The 13,148-nt window shown below is 44.4% G+C and overlaps 1 protein-coding gene across 1 annotated transcript in view; it reads right to left on the reverse strand.

Moving 5' to 3' along the window:
* ACACB (acetyl-CoA carboxylase beta) overlaps positions 1 to 13,148 on the reverse strand; it is a 99,400-nt gene that overhangs the window by 64,862 nt on the left and 21,390 nt on the right. The window contains exons 3-10 of the mRNA XM_068563713.1: positions 11,644 to 11,782; positions 9,052 to 9,161; positions 8,756 to 8,837; positions 7,124 to 7,222; positions 6,017 to 6,126; positions 5,812 to 5,922; positions 2,665 to 2,874; positions 2,206 to 2,376 (exon numbers count right to left, since the gene is read on the reverse strand). Coding sequence (XP_068419814.1) covers positions 2,206 to 2,376; positions 2,665 to 2,874; positions 5,812 to 5,922; positions 6,017 to 6,126; positions 7,124 to 7,222; positions 8,756 to 8,837; positions 9,052 to 9,161; positions 11,644 to 11,782 — 1,032 coding nt within the window. The remainder of the gene's footprint in view (positions 1 to 2,205; positions 2,377 to 2,664; positions 2,875 to 5,811; positions 5,923 to 6,016; positions 6,127 to 7,123; positions 7,223 to 8,755; positions 8,838 to 9,051; positions 9,162 to 11,643; positions 11,783 to 13,148) is intronic.

The raw sequence follows: 13,148 nt of genomic DNA on the forward strand, positions 1-13,148 counted from the left end.
TCCATCCCAAAAGAGGGTCAGTGCCCAAATGCAGAGGCCAGTGCTAGAGGCGATGGAGGTTGGGGGGGGTGGTGAATGATTTCGGATATACTGAGCTCCTCCTGTGCCCACCAGACCGGGCGACACGGTGGCAGGAGAGGCACAGAGAGAGAAAGACAGATGGCTTGATCCTGCCCCCAAGGAGTGAACTGTGTCGCTGGGAAAAGAAGCGACAGTCACAGAACAACATCGCGAGCATCAAATAAAAGTTACAGATCCTTAGTGCTGTGGAAGGGGTGGGGGAATGGTGTCCAGCTGCAGAGTCATAGAAGGTTTTGTGAAGGACACAGGGAAAGCTGGGCTGGAGGACCGAGTGAAAAACAGACAGTGACGGGCACCAGGTGAACCAAAAGATCAAACTGAATCTGCTGGGTCTTTGGATGTGACACACTAAAAGGGACCCAGTGGTACCTGTGTAATATCCTGCCAAAGGGTTTAAGTGACTTCCAGCAGGAAGAAATGACCAGGCAAATCCAAATGGAGGGACATTCTGCCAGAACACTTCACAAATGTCAACATCAAGGACAAAAAAATAAGACTGGGGAACGGTTCCAGATTAAAGAGATTAGGAGACATGAAAATGGAAAGGGATGTATGGGTCCTGGATTGGATCCTGGACTTGAAAAACAAAGGACAGCAACAAATTATTGGGACAACAGGGAAAACTTTCCTGTGGACAGTAAGTAACAGATAGGTAAGTGGAGGGTGTCAAAGCTCTGTTTCTGGAGTGGGGCGATTCTACCGCAGTATTATTCCCAGGAGGTTCTTATCCGAAAGATTTAGAGGCAAAGTGGCATGAAGTTCAAGCCAAAACATCTCTCAAAAGGTTGAGTCAAGAAAAAACAAAAAATTATACAAAAACACAAATAGAGAGAGAGGAAGCAAATGTGGTCAGATGCTAACAAGTGGTGGACCGAGGTGCAGGGTAGGGGTGTTAATTGTATTATTTTTGCAACTTTTCTGAGATTTTTCAAACTGAAAAAAATAAACAAAATAAAAAACGGAATAAAAACTCTGGGAGGATTTTTAAGAAATTAAAGTTAAATTCTAATTAAATCAAAGTAAAAACTAATTAAATTAAATTTTCAGTTAATTAAATTTAATCAAAATTTAAATTTTTAAAAATTTAAAAGAAATTTTCAAGAAAGAAAGAAAGGGAGGAAGGAAGGAGATATTAATAAAAAAAAATTGAAGAGTTTCTATTAATGCAAGAGTTCCTAACTCTGGGTGACATGTTCTTCGCAGGGGTGAGCCCAAGAGGGCAAACATTTGTTCTTGGGGGTGAAAATAATCTTACTCTTTCTATGTACAGGCAGACCTTGGCGATATTGGGGGTTCAATTCCGACCACCACAATAAAGCGAATATTGCAATAAAGCAAGTCACACAAATTTTTTGGATTCCCAGCACATATAAAAGTTCCATTTACACTATACAGTAGTCTATTAAGTGTGCAATAGCAGTATGTCTGAAAGAACAACGTGCGTACCTTAAATAAAAAATACTTTATTGCTAAAAAATGCTAATCATCACCTGAGCCTTCAGAGAGTCTTAATCTTTTTGCTAGTGGAGGGTTTGAAATATTGCAAGAATTAGCAAAATGTGACACAGACACGAAACAAGCAAATGCTGTTGGAAAAATGGCACCATTATAACTTGCTCGACACAGGTTGCCACAAACCTTCCATTTGTAAAAAACAAAAAAACAAACAAAAAATGCAATAAAGCAAAGTGCAATAAAACAAGGTATGCCTGTATAACGCCCAGCTATATCTACAGTATCCAAACCGATATACAGTATACCTGTGATATTAACATTTCATAGGGGAGAAATTAGGGGCGGAAATATCTAAAAGGGCTGCATGAGGAGAATGTAATGAAAAAAAGGTCTATGAACGGGTACTGGGGAGGTCTACAAATGCCCCCAAATTGTATAAAATAGATTTTTCCAGGGTGAAGGTCCATGGCTTTTGCCAGTTTCTCCAGGGGCTATATGGCCAGACGAAGGTGACAAACCACTGCATGGCTCTCCGTGCTACCCACACATTAAAACAGTCACTCCCTAGGACACCAGCCAAGAGACGAGCAGGGAGGTCTAATCTGAGTAGGACAGGGGACCCCGACTCTGGGCAGAAGAAGCCCCAGGGCTCGGAGCCCGTTTCCTTGCCTGTAGCTGGGCGGCCGGCAGGTTGACATCGGCGATCATTTCCGTGCAGGGATGTTCCACCTGCAGGCGGGGATTCAGCTCCAAGAAGTGGAAGCTGCCATCCTGGCTGTAGAGGTATTCAACGGTCCCCGCACTCACGTAGCCCACGGTCTTGGCCAGGCGCACGGCACACTGCAGAGAGACGGAGGTGGGCGAGGGGCTTCCAGTGGTTGTCTCGGGGAAAACGTACTAGCTCCCTCACCAAAGGCAGGCTGAGGACCTGCTGTGTGTAAGCTACCTTGGGACCTCCGAGACTGTACTCCAGTAACCCCGTGTGAGGCTGAAATCATCTCCACGATGGGTCCCCCACCGCCACTTGGTCTCTTCTTGGACACCCACCCCACTTTGGCAACTTGGACTGTTGAGAGCTCTTGATGGTTCTGAGCTGAGATACCTCCCCCCGAACTCCCCAGAGCCCACCTGCTCCATGATCTCGAACACGGCCGGCGCGGCAATGGTGGCCGGCGCCTCCTCTATGATCTTCTGATGCCTCCGCTGGATGGAACAGTCGCGCCCAAACAGGGACACGGCGTTCCCATACTGGTCAGCGAGGAGCTGGACCTCCAGGTGATGGGCGTGCTGGGCCAGCTTCATGAGAAAGACTGGGGAGCCGGGGATCTCGCTCTGCACCTGGGGGGACGGCAGGGTGGCTGGCTCTTCCCTGGGGAAGCAGGGCTGGAGCAGGAAGTTCTCCAAAGAGGGCGCGAAACGATGGCAGGGATGCCCTTGGTTTTGCCAATCTTTTAGTTTTACCTCTCTCAAAGACATTACATTCTCGTGGTTTTTAAGTCAAATATGATGAAAATACATAATGCAGAAACTGAAATTCTCCTGCAACACCATCTCCTAAGGATAATATGCTGTTAAGAGTTGGGTACAAATTGGTTTTCTTCTATGCGTACAGAGAAAATGTTTCTTGAAACAAAAATAGAACCAAAACACACTACTCTGTAGGCTTCTCTTCCTCCCACTTAATTCACTCTCTCAGCCAGCTCTCCTCAGTGGAACCTACAGACCGACTTACTCCATACTTTTAATGTCTGAAAGGCATTGTCTCATAGGCGTGTTGTCCAGAGACCCTTAAAAATGAAGTAAAAATAAGTGTTCACATGGAATTATTTCTAAGACAAATTCTTTGTCAAAGCAAGTTGCAATAACACATGCGATGATCCCACCTATGTGAAAAATAATAAAACAGAATTATATGAAGGTCTATGTAAAAGTCTATACTACAGTAAAAGTACTGGAAAGAAACCCAGTGGCTAACAGGGGTTACATCTGAGAAGGGGCGAGGGGTTGAGAGGTGTTGTTGCGAAAGGGACCTTTCCTTTTTTATTCGTAACGTATGACTGAATTGCCTGAGTGTTGACACTGAGAACATTTTCATATTGCACTCATGTAACTAAAAAAAGCAAGCTTGGGGGAGGCTCTGCATGCGGTTGGGGAACAGGGGGTATATGGGAACTCTGTCCTTTCCACTTAATTTTGCTGTGAATTAAAAACTACCCTAAAGAGTAAAGCCTGTTTTTTAAAAAAGAAAGAAAAAAGCTTTAAAATCTGTACAACCCCTAAATGCAGGGTAGGATCCAGGACTGGATCCTGAAACAGAAAGGGGATATTAGTGGGGAGAAGTGGGGTGATCCAAATCAAGCCTGGTGTTCACTTAATAGACATGGATTAATGAAATTAATCTCTTAGTTGTGACAGTCATGGTACTGTTACAAAAGATGTTAACAATAGGGGAAAGGAGGTGAAAGGTAGATGGGGACTCTGTACTGCTGTTGCAACTTTCCCAAAAATATAAATTCTTCCCCTCAAAATACTCCCAAACGAGTACATCCCAATAGGGGCATGTGGTAGTGAAACCACTACTTTATATAATACTCACACACGGCCCACAGCTGTATAATCGGTAAACCTTTTGAGAACGCAATTTACTGGTATGTATTTGTCAGTGCGTGTAAAGTACATGCTATTTAACTAAATCCCTCTTTCCCCACGGTCTTTACCCAAGAAAATAATTCAGAAGAGGAAAAAAAAGCTAAATATTATTTATAGTATTAAATACCATATTATATTATAGTGGCACTGTGTATAATAATGAAAATGGAAGCAAGCTTAACATTTCACAAAAAAGCAAAGGTTTGATAAATAAGACAATGGCCACATAGGGAATACTGTGCAATCATCAAAATAACCATAAGGACTGGACAGGGTAAAACTGTTTATGATCCACAATTTGAAATTTTTTAAACGTAGAACAAAATATTGTGTAGGCCAAATACAACTCCTTAAAATATACATGTAAATATTTTGTAATAACCTATAATAGGAAAGAATGTGAAAAAGAAGAGGTATATATGTATAACTGAATCACTTCGCTGTACACCTGAAACATCGTAAATCACTATACTTCAATAAAAAAATAAAAATTTAAAAAATAAAATAAATTAAATATATATGTGAGCAAGGTCTACAAGAAAACCTAGAAATATTAAAATAGTTGGGTTAAGAACAGGAAGATTACCGGTATGAATTTTTATAAACATTGCCAACAATGGGCATAACGGGTTTTTCTTTAATCTATAGTTAGGTGACATTTTAAAAAAATTTTTAATTGAAGTATAGTTGATTTACTATATCATGTACGTTTCAACTGTACAGCACAGCAATTCAGCGTTTTTTGTTTTTTTTATTTTATTTTTGGCTGCGTTGGGTCTTCGTTGCTGCATACAGGCTTTCTCTAGCTGCGGTGAGCGGGGGTTACTCGTTGTTGCGGTGTGTGGGCTTCTCATTGTGGTGGCTTCTCTTGTTGCGGAGCACGGGCTCTAGAGCGCAGGCTCAGTAGTTGTGGCGCACAGGCTTAGTTGCTCCGTGGCATGTGGGATCTTCCCGGACCAGGGCTTGAACCCGTGTCCCCTGCATTGGCAGGTGGATTCTTAACCACTGTGCCACCAGAGAAGCCCAATTCAGTTTTATATATACATTTTTTTCTTTCAGATTCTTTTCCCTTATAGGTTATTACATAATATTAAGTATAGTTCCCATGCTATACAGTAGGCCCTTGTTCGTTATCTATTTTATACGTAGTAGTGTGTGTATGTTAACCGCAGGCTCCTAATTTATCCCTTCCCCTACCCCCTGGGCATAATGTTTTAAAAGTGGAAAACCAGCTACAAATAAGCAAATATACAATTCGTTCGGACAATAAAAATCAATTGTCTAGAAATGTTAAAAATATTGAAACTGCTAAAATGTACAAAATATCCCATCTCTCGATAGACAAATATAGACACAAGCAGATACCTCTGAAATCCTTTAGAGACACACTGATTCATAGAATCAAACATCTTAAGGAAATAGTGTACAGATCAACAAAAACCTTGGACTTCTGCGAGTAAAAATGTATGCATTTGTTTTGCAACACAACACAGCAATATTGCAGCTCCCGCAAGTGTCCTCTTGATTGTGACACAACAATGTTAGTGGAAAGAATCTGGTGGCCACCAACTGAATAAACACAATTCCCAAAGACACATGGAAAAATACGCAGCGCGAACTGCTCACTTGTCTGAAAAGTATTGGGAAGTCCTCAGCAGTCTCTGCCTTCCGGATGCCTTTCCCTCCACCGCCTTCAGAAGCTTTGATCATCAAGGGAAAACCAATTTTTTCTGCTGCCTGGGGGCAAAGGACAAACAGACCACTTTAGAGGTTTCCGCTGCTACCAGGATGTTGAGAGGGTTCTGGCACCTGACCCCCCAGGAGCGTTTACCTCCAAGCCCTCATCGACATCTTTCACGCAACCATCGTTGTAAATGTACTCTGGGACGCTGATCCTTTGCCCCGGCTGCAGACTATCTTCTGCCCACTCCACCGTCAGACCTGGAGGGTCACAAAGAAAACTGAATCTTCCCCAAAAGAGCATAGACATGACACAGAAACACAGGGCCTCTTCCCACCAAAGCCACTCTAGACCTGGCCTCTGGACCAGCAGAATTCAGACACAGCCCTTCAGCTTCCTGCAGTGGATTTTAATTTCCTTAAGGACTGACTCAACCCTGAATGGGAAACCAAGCTTAAGAAAATTCAGACTTGAGTCTACCAAGAACAGCCATATTAACCTGAATCCAAAAAATTCCCAACTCCAACTCTACCTTATGGAGTCATTCGTATGCGACTCATTACTTTCCAAAACCCTGTGAAGATTTAAAAAAAAACAAAAACAGAAACAAACTTTTCATTCTAAATTTAAAATTCAATCTTTGGAGGAAAAAAATCAAACTGAATAAGAAACTCTTGAGACGTTTTTCCTGTTTATTTTTTTAATTTATCCTAGAAATTCCACTTTTAGGAATTTATCCTAAGGAAGTGATTAAAATGGACATAGAAAGTTAGGTACAGGACTATCAAAGCTTTCAATATTTTCAAAATTAGAAAAAAATTCATCGGAAACAACCTAAATGTATAACTATAGAGGATTGTTAAGTCAATTACGGTATGTCTGTATAATATAGTCCTATGCAGGCATTTTAAATGCTGTAAAATGTATTTACTGACATAGAAAGATTAGTGAGAAAAAACAAGTCACAAACTATTAAATGTAAGAGCTCTGGTTTTTTAAAGGATGTGCCTAGAAAAAAGGCTGGAACAATATAACAAATGATAAAAACCGGGTCAGTCGATTATAAAGGATTTCTATTTCTTTTTCTGTACTTCTCCTATTTTCTAAGTTGTCTACAATGAAATAGGACCACTTTCATGATCATTGAAAAAATTTTTAATGAAAGAATTAAAAAAGTATACTCCTGTCACCCCCTCTGCTCACATTAGCAAGATTGGGCCCAGGAGTTCCCCCGAAGTGAGGTTCAGGGTCGCTTACCGCTTCCGCTCCAGGGCAGCGTTGGGATCTGCAGCGTCTGGGCCACGATGGTGGAGGCGATCTTGTCTCCCAGTGCCCACATGGCCTCGCTGGGAGGCCCTGAGGGATTGGGGCAAAGGGGAAGGCAGACTCAAGTCAGCCCCAAGGCCCTGGAAGCCGGGTGCCAACCAGGTACCCAAAGAAAAGTCCCCAAGTCCCAGCTTCCAAGGATTTAACATCAAGTTGGGGAAGAAAAAAATCTATTAGTCTGCTACTTTACCAGTCAACTTTCAATACATGTGGATTGTAAACGTGATTTACAACCAAAGCTCTGTGGCCTATACAAAGTTCACTAGCAAAAAGCTAGACCAAGGGGGCAAGCCAGCACCTCAAAACACTAGACCATGCAAACTTTTTCTATAACGAGCCATAAGCAATACATAAATGAATGGGCAGGGCCATGTTTCAATAAAACTTTATTTACGGGATTTCCCTGGTGGTGCAGTGGTTAAGAATCTGCCTGCCAATGCAGGGGACACGGGTTCGAGCCCTGGGCCGGGAAGATCCCACATGCCACGGAGCAACTAAGCCCGTGCGCTACAACTACTGAGGTGCGCTCTGGAGCCCACGAGCCACAACTACTGAGCCCACGTGCCACAACTACTGAAGCCCACGTGCCTAGAGCCCGTGCTCCGCAACAAGAGAAGCTACGGCAATGAGAAGCCCGTGCACCGCAACGAAGAGTAGCCCCCTCTTGTCGTAACTATAGAAAGCCCGCGCGCAGCAACGAAGACCCAACGCAGCCAAAAATAAATAAATAAAATAAATTTATTTTAAAAAAACAAAAAACAAAACTTTATTTACAAAAGCAGGCAGCAGGCCAGATTTGGCCTGGGCTGTAGTTGGCTGGCTCTGGGGCTGGACCATCAATCTCCAGAATTAAACATGAGAGATAATGAGAGTCCCATGTGACAGCCAATCAGAGGTCATGGACAAAGAACACATCAGCGAGCACAGGTCACCAGGCAGACCCTTAGGTGAATATCAGGTACTGACTTAGCACCAAGCTGCTTTATATGCGAGTCTGGGTTGTGGGCCCAGAGATAAGGAGCAGCAATAGGGATTTATTGGGGATGGTAAATGATTCCCATCACACGTAACAGAGAGTGTAACTGAGCAAAGTTTACAAATTTCAAATCCAAATCCTGAAACAAACAGATGCCATAGACAATAAGTATCATTTTACCTAATAAATAGTAGAGATGAGGGGCTCTGGTCCCAGGGGCTGAGGGCATTTCAAAGGTCTGAGAACAGCCCAAGAAAAGGTGTGGCCTTATCAGAAAGGTTTCCAATCCTAGTTAGAAATCTGAACATGACTGGTATCTCAGTACCAACAGGAACACCAGCAGAGGGTTCTGCTTGCCCGGCATTATTCTGCTGTGGTAACCATGGTAATGGCTCCTATTTCCCTGGGCTGGCCAACCTATCCACATGACCTCCCACCCCTGGATTCATCTGCTCCTGACCATGAAAGTGTGATTTGGGAATATCAAACTGGTCCCCTCCTTACAGGGCTGTATTAAAGAGAACCTGACCCACCAAGCATCCCATCAACACCCCAATTCCCACACATCCGATGGAGGCGCACTCTACCTAAGAAAGCAATCTCGTGCTTGTGCAGGAGCTCCGGAAGTTTGGGGTTTTCAGAAGCATGGCCCCAGCCAGCCCACACCGCCTGCAAACACAGAGAGGCATGAACAAAGGTCTTTCTTCAAGAACTCGCCTCCCATCACACCCCAGAAGCTCTTTGCTGGGTCACATCAGCCCTGGATTTCAGAGTCTCCTAGGACCCAGCTCCTCCATCCCTTCCAAACTGTGGAATCAGGTTGCTCCAGCGCTCAGGGCGTCACCCACGCCGTGGGTAGACTGGGGTGTCCCGTCTGACTTACCTGCACGGGGATCCTCTTGGCAATGTCCACAATCAGCTCCACATTGGCATAATTGTTGTTGTTGGGCCCTCCTGGGACGGGGACGTACTGATCTGCCATCTTGATATACTCTGGGATTAAACAGGAGAGAAAAGAAAAGAAGGGCTGAGAGACTGAAGTCGAGGACAGGACATCTGCAGGATGCCACCATGCACCGCCACTAAAAGGATAACCATGAAGATTCTAGGGCAACGATGGACAAATGTATATGATAGTTCAAAGGAAACTGAGTATGACTTTAATCATGTGAAAATATATGTGTATCTGGGGAGTTCCCTGGTGGTCCAGTGGTTAAGACTCTGTGCTTCCAATGCAGGGGGTGTGGGTTCGATCCCTGGTTGGGGAGCTAAGATCCCACATGCCTCATGGCCAAAAAAAACCAAAACATAAACAATAAAGACTTCAAAAGTGGTCCACATCAAAAAAAAAAAAAAAAAGAAAACACATGGGTGTCTGGACAAGGCCTCGAAAGCAACAAAAAAGAAGGAAACAAGCTATCAAGATAGTCGGATTAGAGGTGGGTTTTAAAAATTCTTTTTTTTTTTAATTTTTGGCCTTGCCACGCGGCTTGCGGGATCTCATTTCCCCGACCAGGGACTGAACCCAGGCCACGGTAGTGAAAGCCTGGAATTCTAACCACTAGGCAACCAGGGAACTCCCTAAAAATTCTTATTTAAGGTTTATCTTAACATTGTTTAGCCATTAAACAATACAATGTTTGTTTTTAATCATGGTAAAAAAAAAAACAACACATAACAAAATTTACCATCTTAATCACTTTTGAAGTGTACAGCGCCGTACTGTCAAGTATTCACATTGTTGTGAAACAGATCTCCAGAACTTTTTAATCTCACGCATCTCAAACTCGATACCCATAAAATGACAACTCCCCCTCCCCCTCCCCGAAGCCCCTGGCAACCACCATTCTACTTTCTGTCTCTAAGAATTTGACAACTCTAGGTGCCCCATATAAGTGGAATCATAGAGTATTTGACTGGCTTACTTCACTGAGCATAATGTCCTCAAGGTTCATCCCTGCTGTAACATGAGACAGGATTCCCTTCCTTTTCAAAGCTGAATACAATACAATGTTTTGATTTAAAAATATTCATGTTCTTTAAAACCAGAATCCCACTTCTAGAAATATGTTCTAAGAAAACACTCATCGACGAGGCCAAAGACTGATGTAAGAGGGTGTTCGTGGGGCAGTGTTGTGAACTGTGAAAAGCTAGACTCAATCAAAAGTCAGGAGTTGGTACATCTGTACTATGAAATTCTCGAAGACCCTGAAAAGGAATGATGTCGAACTTTATGTGCAGACTTGGAAAGAAACTCGAGAGCCATGCTTCCTTCTGGCCCGCCTGCCTCTGATAGTTTATCCAACACGTGTTGGTGACTGGAGAGGTCCCAGAGATTATAAAGCGAGAAGTCAGACCATGACCCTCTCCTCGCTGAATTTTACTATCACGTTGGAGAAGATAAACAAGAGACAAACATGATAACTACAGACGGTGAGCAGCGCCAGGGCTCTCTGAGAGGGATGCCCAGGAGGACTATGAGACCCAAGTCGTGCGTGGAGGGGTGGAGACCTGCCGTACACTGTCAGCAGAACATCCAGAACATTCCAAGCCTCTGCAACAGGAAAGAGCGAGGCCAAAACTGATGAGGCCAGTGTGACTGGGGCCCAGGGATGGATGTCTAGAGGTGGGAGATGGGGGTTCAGGAGGCCAGCAGGGGTCAAGTCATGTGAGGCCTTAATTGGCCTGAGTGAGGTTCTGGAATTTTAGCCTGAGCACGATGGGAGACCCGACAGCCTAAGGCTGTGGACTCAGCCCCGGGTTTCAATCCCGCCTGCATCACATACTGGTTGCATGACCCCGGGCAAGGGAGTTACACCCTCATGCCTTGATTATCTCATCTGTAAAATGGGGCTAACACAGAAACCTGTCCTCACTGTAGTGAGCAAAAAGGAGGCCACGTCTGTGCAGAGCAGAGCCGAGGGCCTGAACTCTGGGGAGGCTCGGGGGGGTGAGGTAGCTGGTGCTGGACACAGGAGGGGGCTGATGGGACCTGAGCTGTATTTTTAAAAGATCTGTTTGGCTGCTGTGTGCAGGGTCTGTAAAGGGATACAATTGTTCAGGGAAAAAAGCAAGTTGTCCAATGGTTATTAACAGAATGATCAATGGTAATAGACATGGAGAGGTAAAGAAATAGAAAAATGAAGGAATGATTGAAAAACAGTACATACAAGTGCAAGAAGAAAATATACGGAGGAAGAAACACCAATCTACTGTAACGTTTCTCAAAGGTGAGATTTCCGCTTTGCATGTTAACCATTCGCATTTTTATAAGACATATGGGTCACTCTTGTTGTCAGCAGAAATTTTAATTAAATAAAGAAAGGGGAAATAAATACGAGCTCAGGAGAGGTAACCTGCGATGCTGTTTGAGGTCCAGGATGGACTTGGCCCAGGTGGGGTGAAGGAGGTGAGGGCAGGTAAGGACGGGTGGACGTGGCAGAGGGGAAGAAAGTCAGGGCCCAAGTATCAATACCTGCGTTGGCTTTGAGGTCCTCGGGGGTTACCAAGACTACAAACCGGATGGCCCGCTCATTTCGGAACATCTCATAGGCCCACCTGCGGATGGAGCGCATACATTTCACGGCGGCGATACCATTGTTGGCGATGAGCACCTGGACAGGGGAAAACGAGGATGGGGCCAGAGCTGCACATCTACCTGTGCTGGAGGCTGAGTGCTACCCCAGGGCTCATCTCACCTCTGTGAGCCTCCCATGGCACCTCTTTGTAGCTCTACGGCACTCAGCCCAGCACAGAGCAGGTACTTAAAGTCTGCTGGATGCATGAATGGATGATCCAATGGATGGATGGTTGAATGGATGATGGGAGGATGGATGATCAGATGGATGGATAAATGATTTTTGATTCCTCTGTTTGGCGCCATCATGATCACGTAACATTTTTTGAGCATTTAGTATGTACCAAGCTACAGTATAGTGTATTTTACCAGCACCATTTCATTTCAACCTCACAACAGCCCTTTGAAAGAGGTTGTATTTTTATCACTATTTGGGGTTAAAGACATTAAAACCCAGAGGAGTTAAGGTACTTGCCCAAGATCAAACAGCTAGTAAGTGGCAGAGCTGGGACTTGTGAGCCCTCCACAGTATGACCTATGCTCTGAACTGTCCCCGGTGGCTGCTTCTGTATCCAGAAGGTTAAAGGTCCCAGATTTGGGAAGGAAGAAAGGCAGTGAGGCTGGCTGTCCCCAGCAACAGAGGGGTCCTAGTTTCAGTTCTCACTGTGTTGTGAACTTGCTGTGTGGCATTAGGCAGATCCCTTCCCACTCTGTGCTTCATCTTCATATGAGGAGCTCAGACTGGTAAACCTCCTGGTTTGGTCTCTATAAAACCAAGCTCTGGTTTTCTTGTTTAAAAAAAAAAAAAAAAAAAAAAATTAGGTGTATAGGTTCAAAGCTCCAACTTCTGTACCAAGTCCATAATTTTAAGGTCCTTCCATCGCTGACTAATCTTCATGATGGCCCTGAAGGACAAGTCTCATTGGAGATTTGGGATGTGATCGCCTCTATTTTACAGAAGGGAATGCGAGCCCAGACATCACATCCCGCGAGTGGCCACCATAGTTTCTGCGTTCCTTTTCCCCTTTCAAAAATGCCTCCCATGAGTGATGATAGAACAGCTGGGCTATGGCTTCCTCAACCTAATTATCAGAGCAAGGCTTGGGGGGGCGCGTGGGCGTGTGCATTTTCAGCCAGGGAGACTGGTGGCAGCCGGGTTGGGGAACCTATATGAGTCTCTGTGGCTCAATGCTGTACTTAGGATGCTGGGGTGAGGGCATGGGCTCTGGTTTCAAATTCCAGCTCTGCCGCTGATTAGCTGTGAGACCCGGGCAAGCCACTTCCCCTGTCTGGGCCTCAGTTTCCTCATCTGTAAAATAATACCCACTGACAATGCTGTGGGGATGGTTAAATGAGACACAACAATGTAAAGCAGTTAACAGGATGCCTGGCCCAGAGGAGAC

This window comes from Eschrichtius robustus, chromosome 14, assembly GCF_028021215.1.
Source record: "Eschrichtius robustus isolate mEscRob2 chromosome 14, mEscRob2.pri, whole genome shotgun sequence".
NCBI lineage: Eukaryota > Metazoa > Chordata > Mammalia > Artiodactyla > Eschrichtiidae > Eschrichtius > Eschrichtius robustus.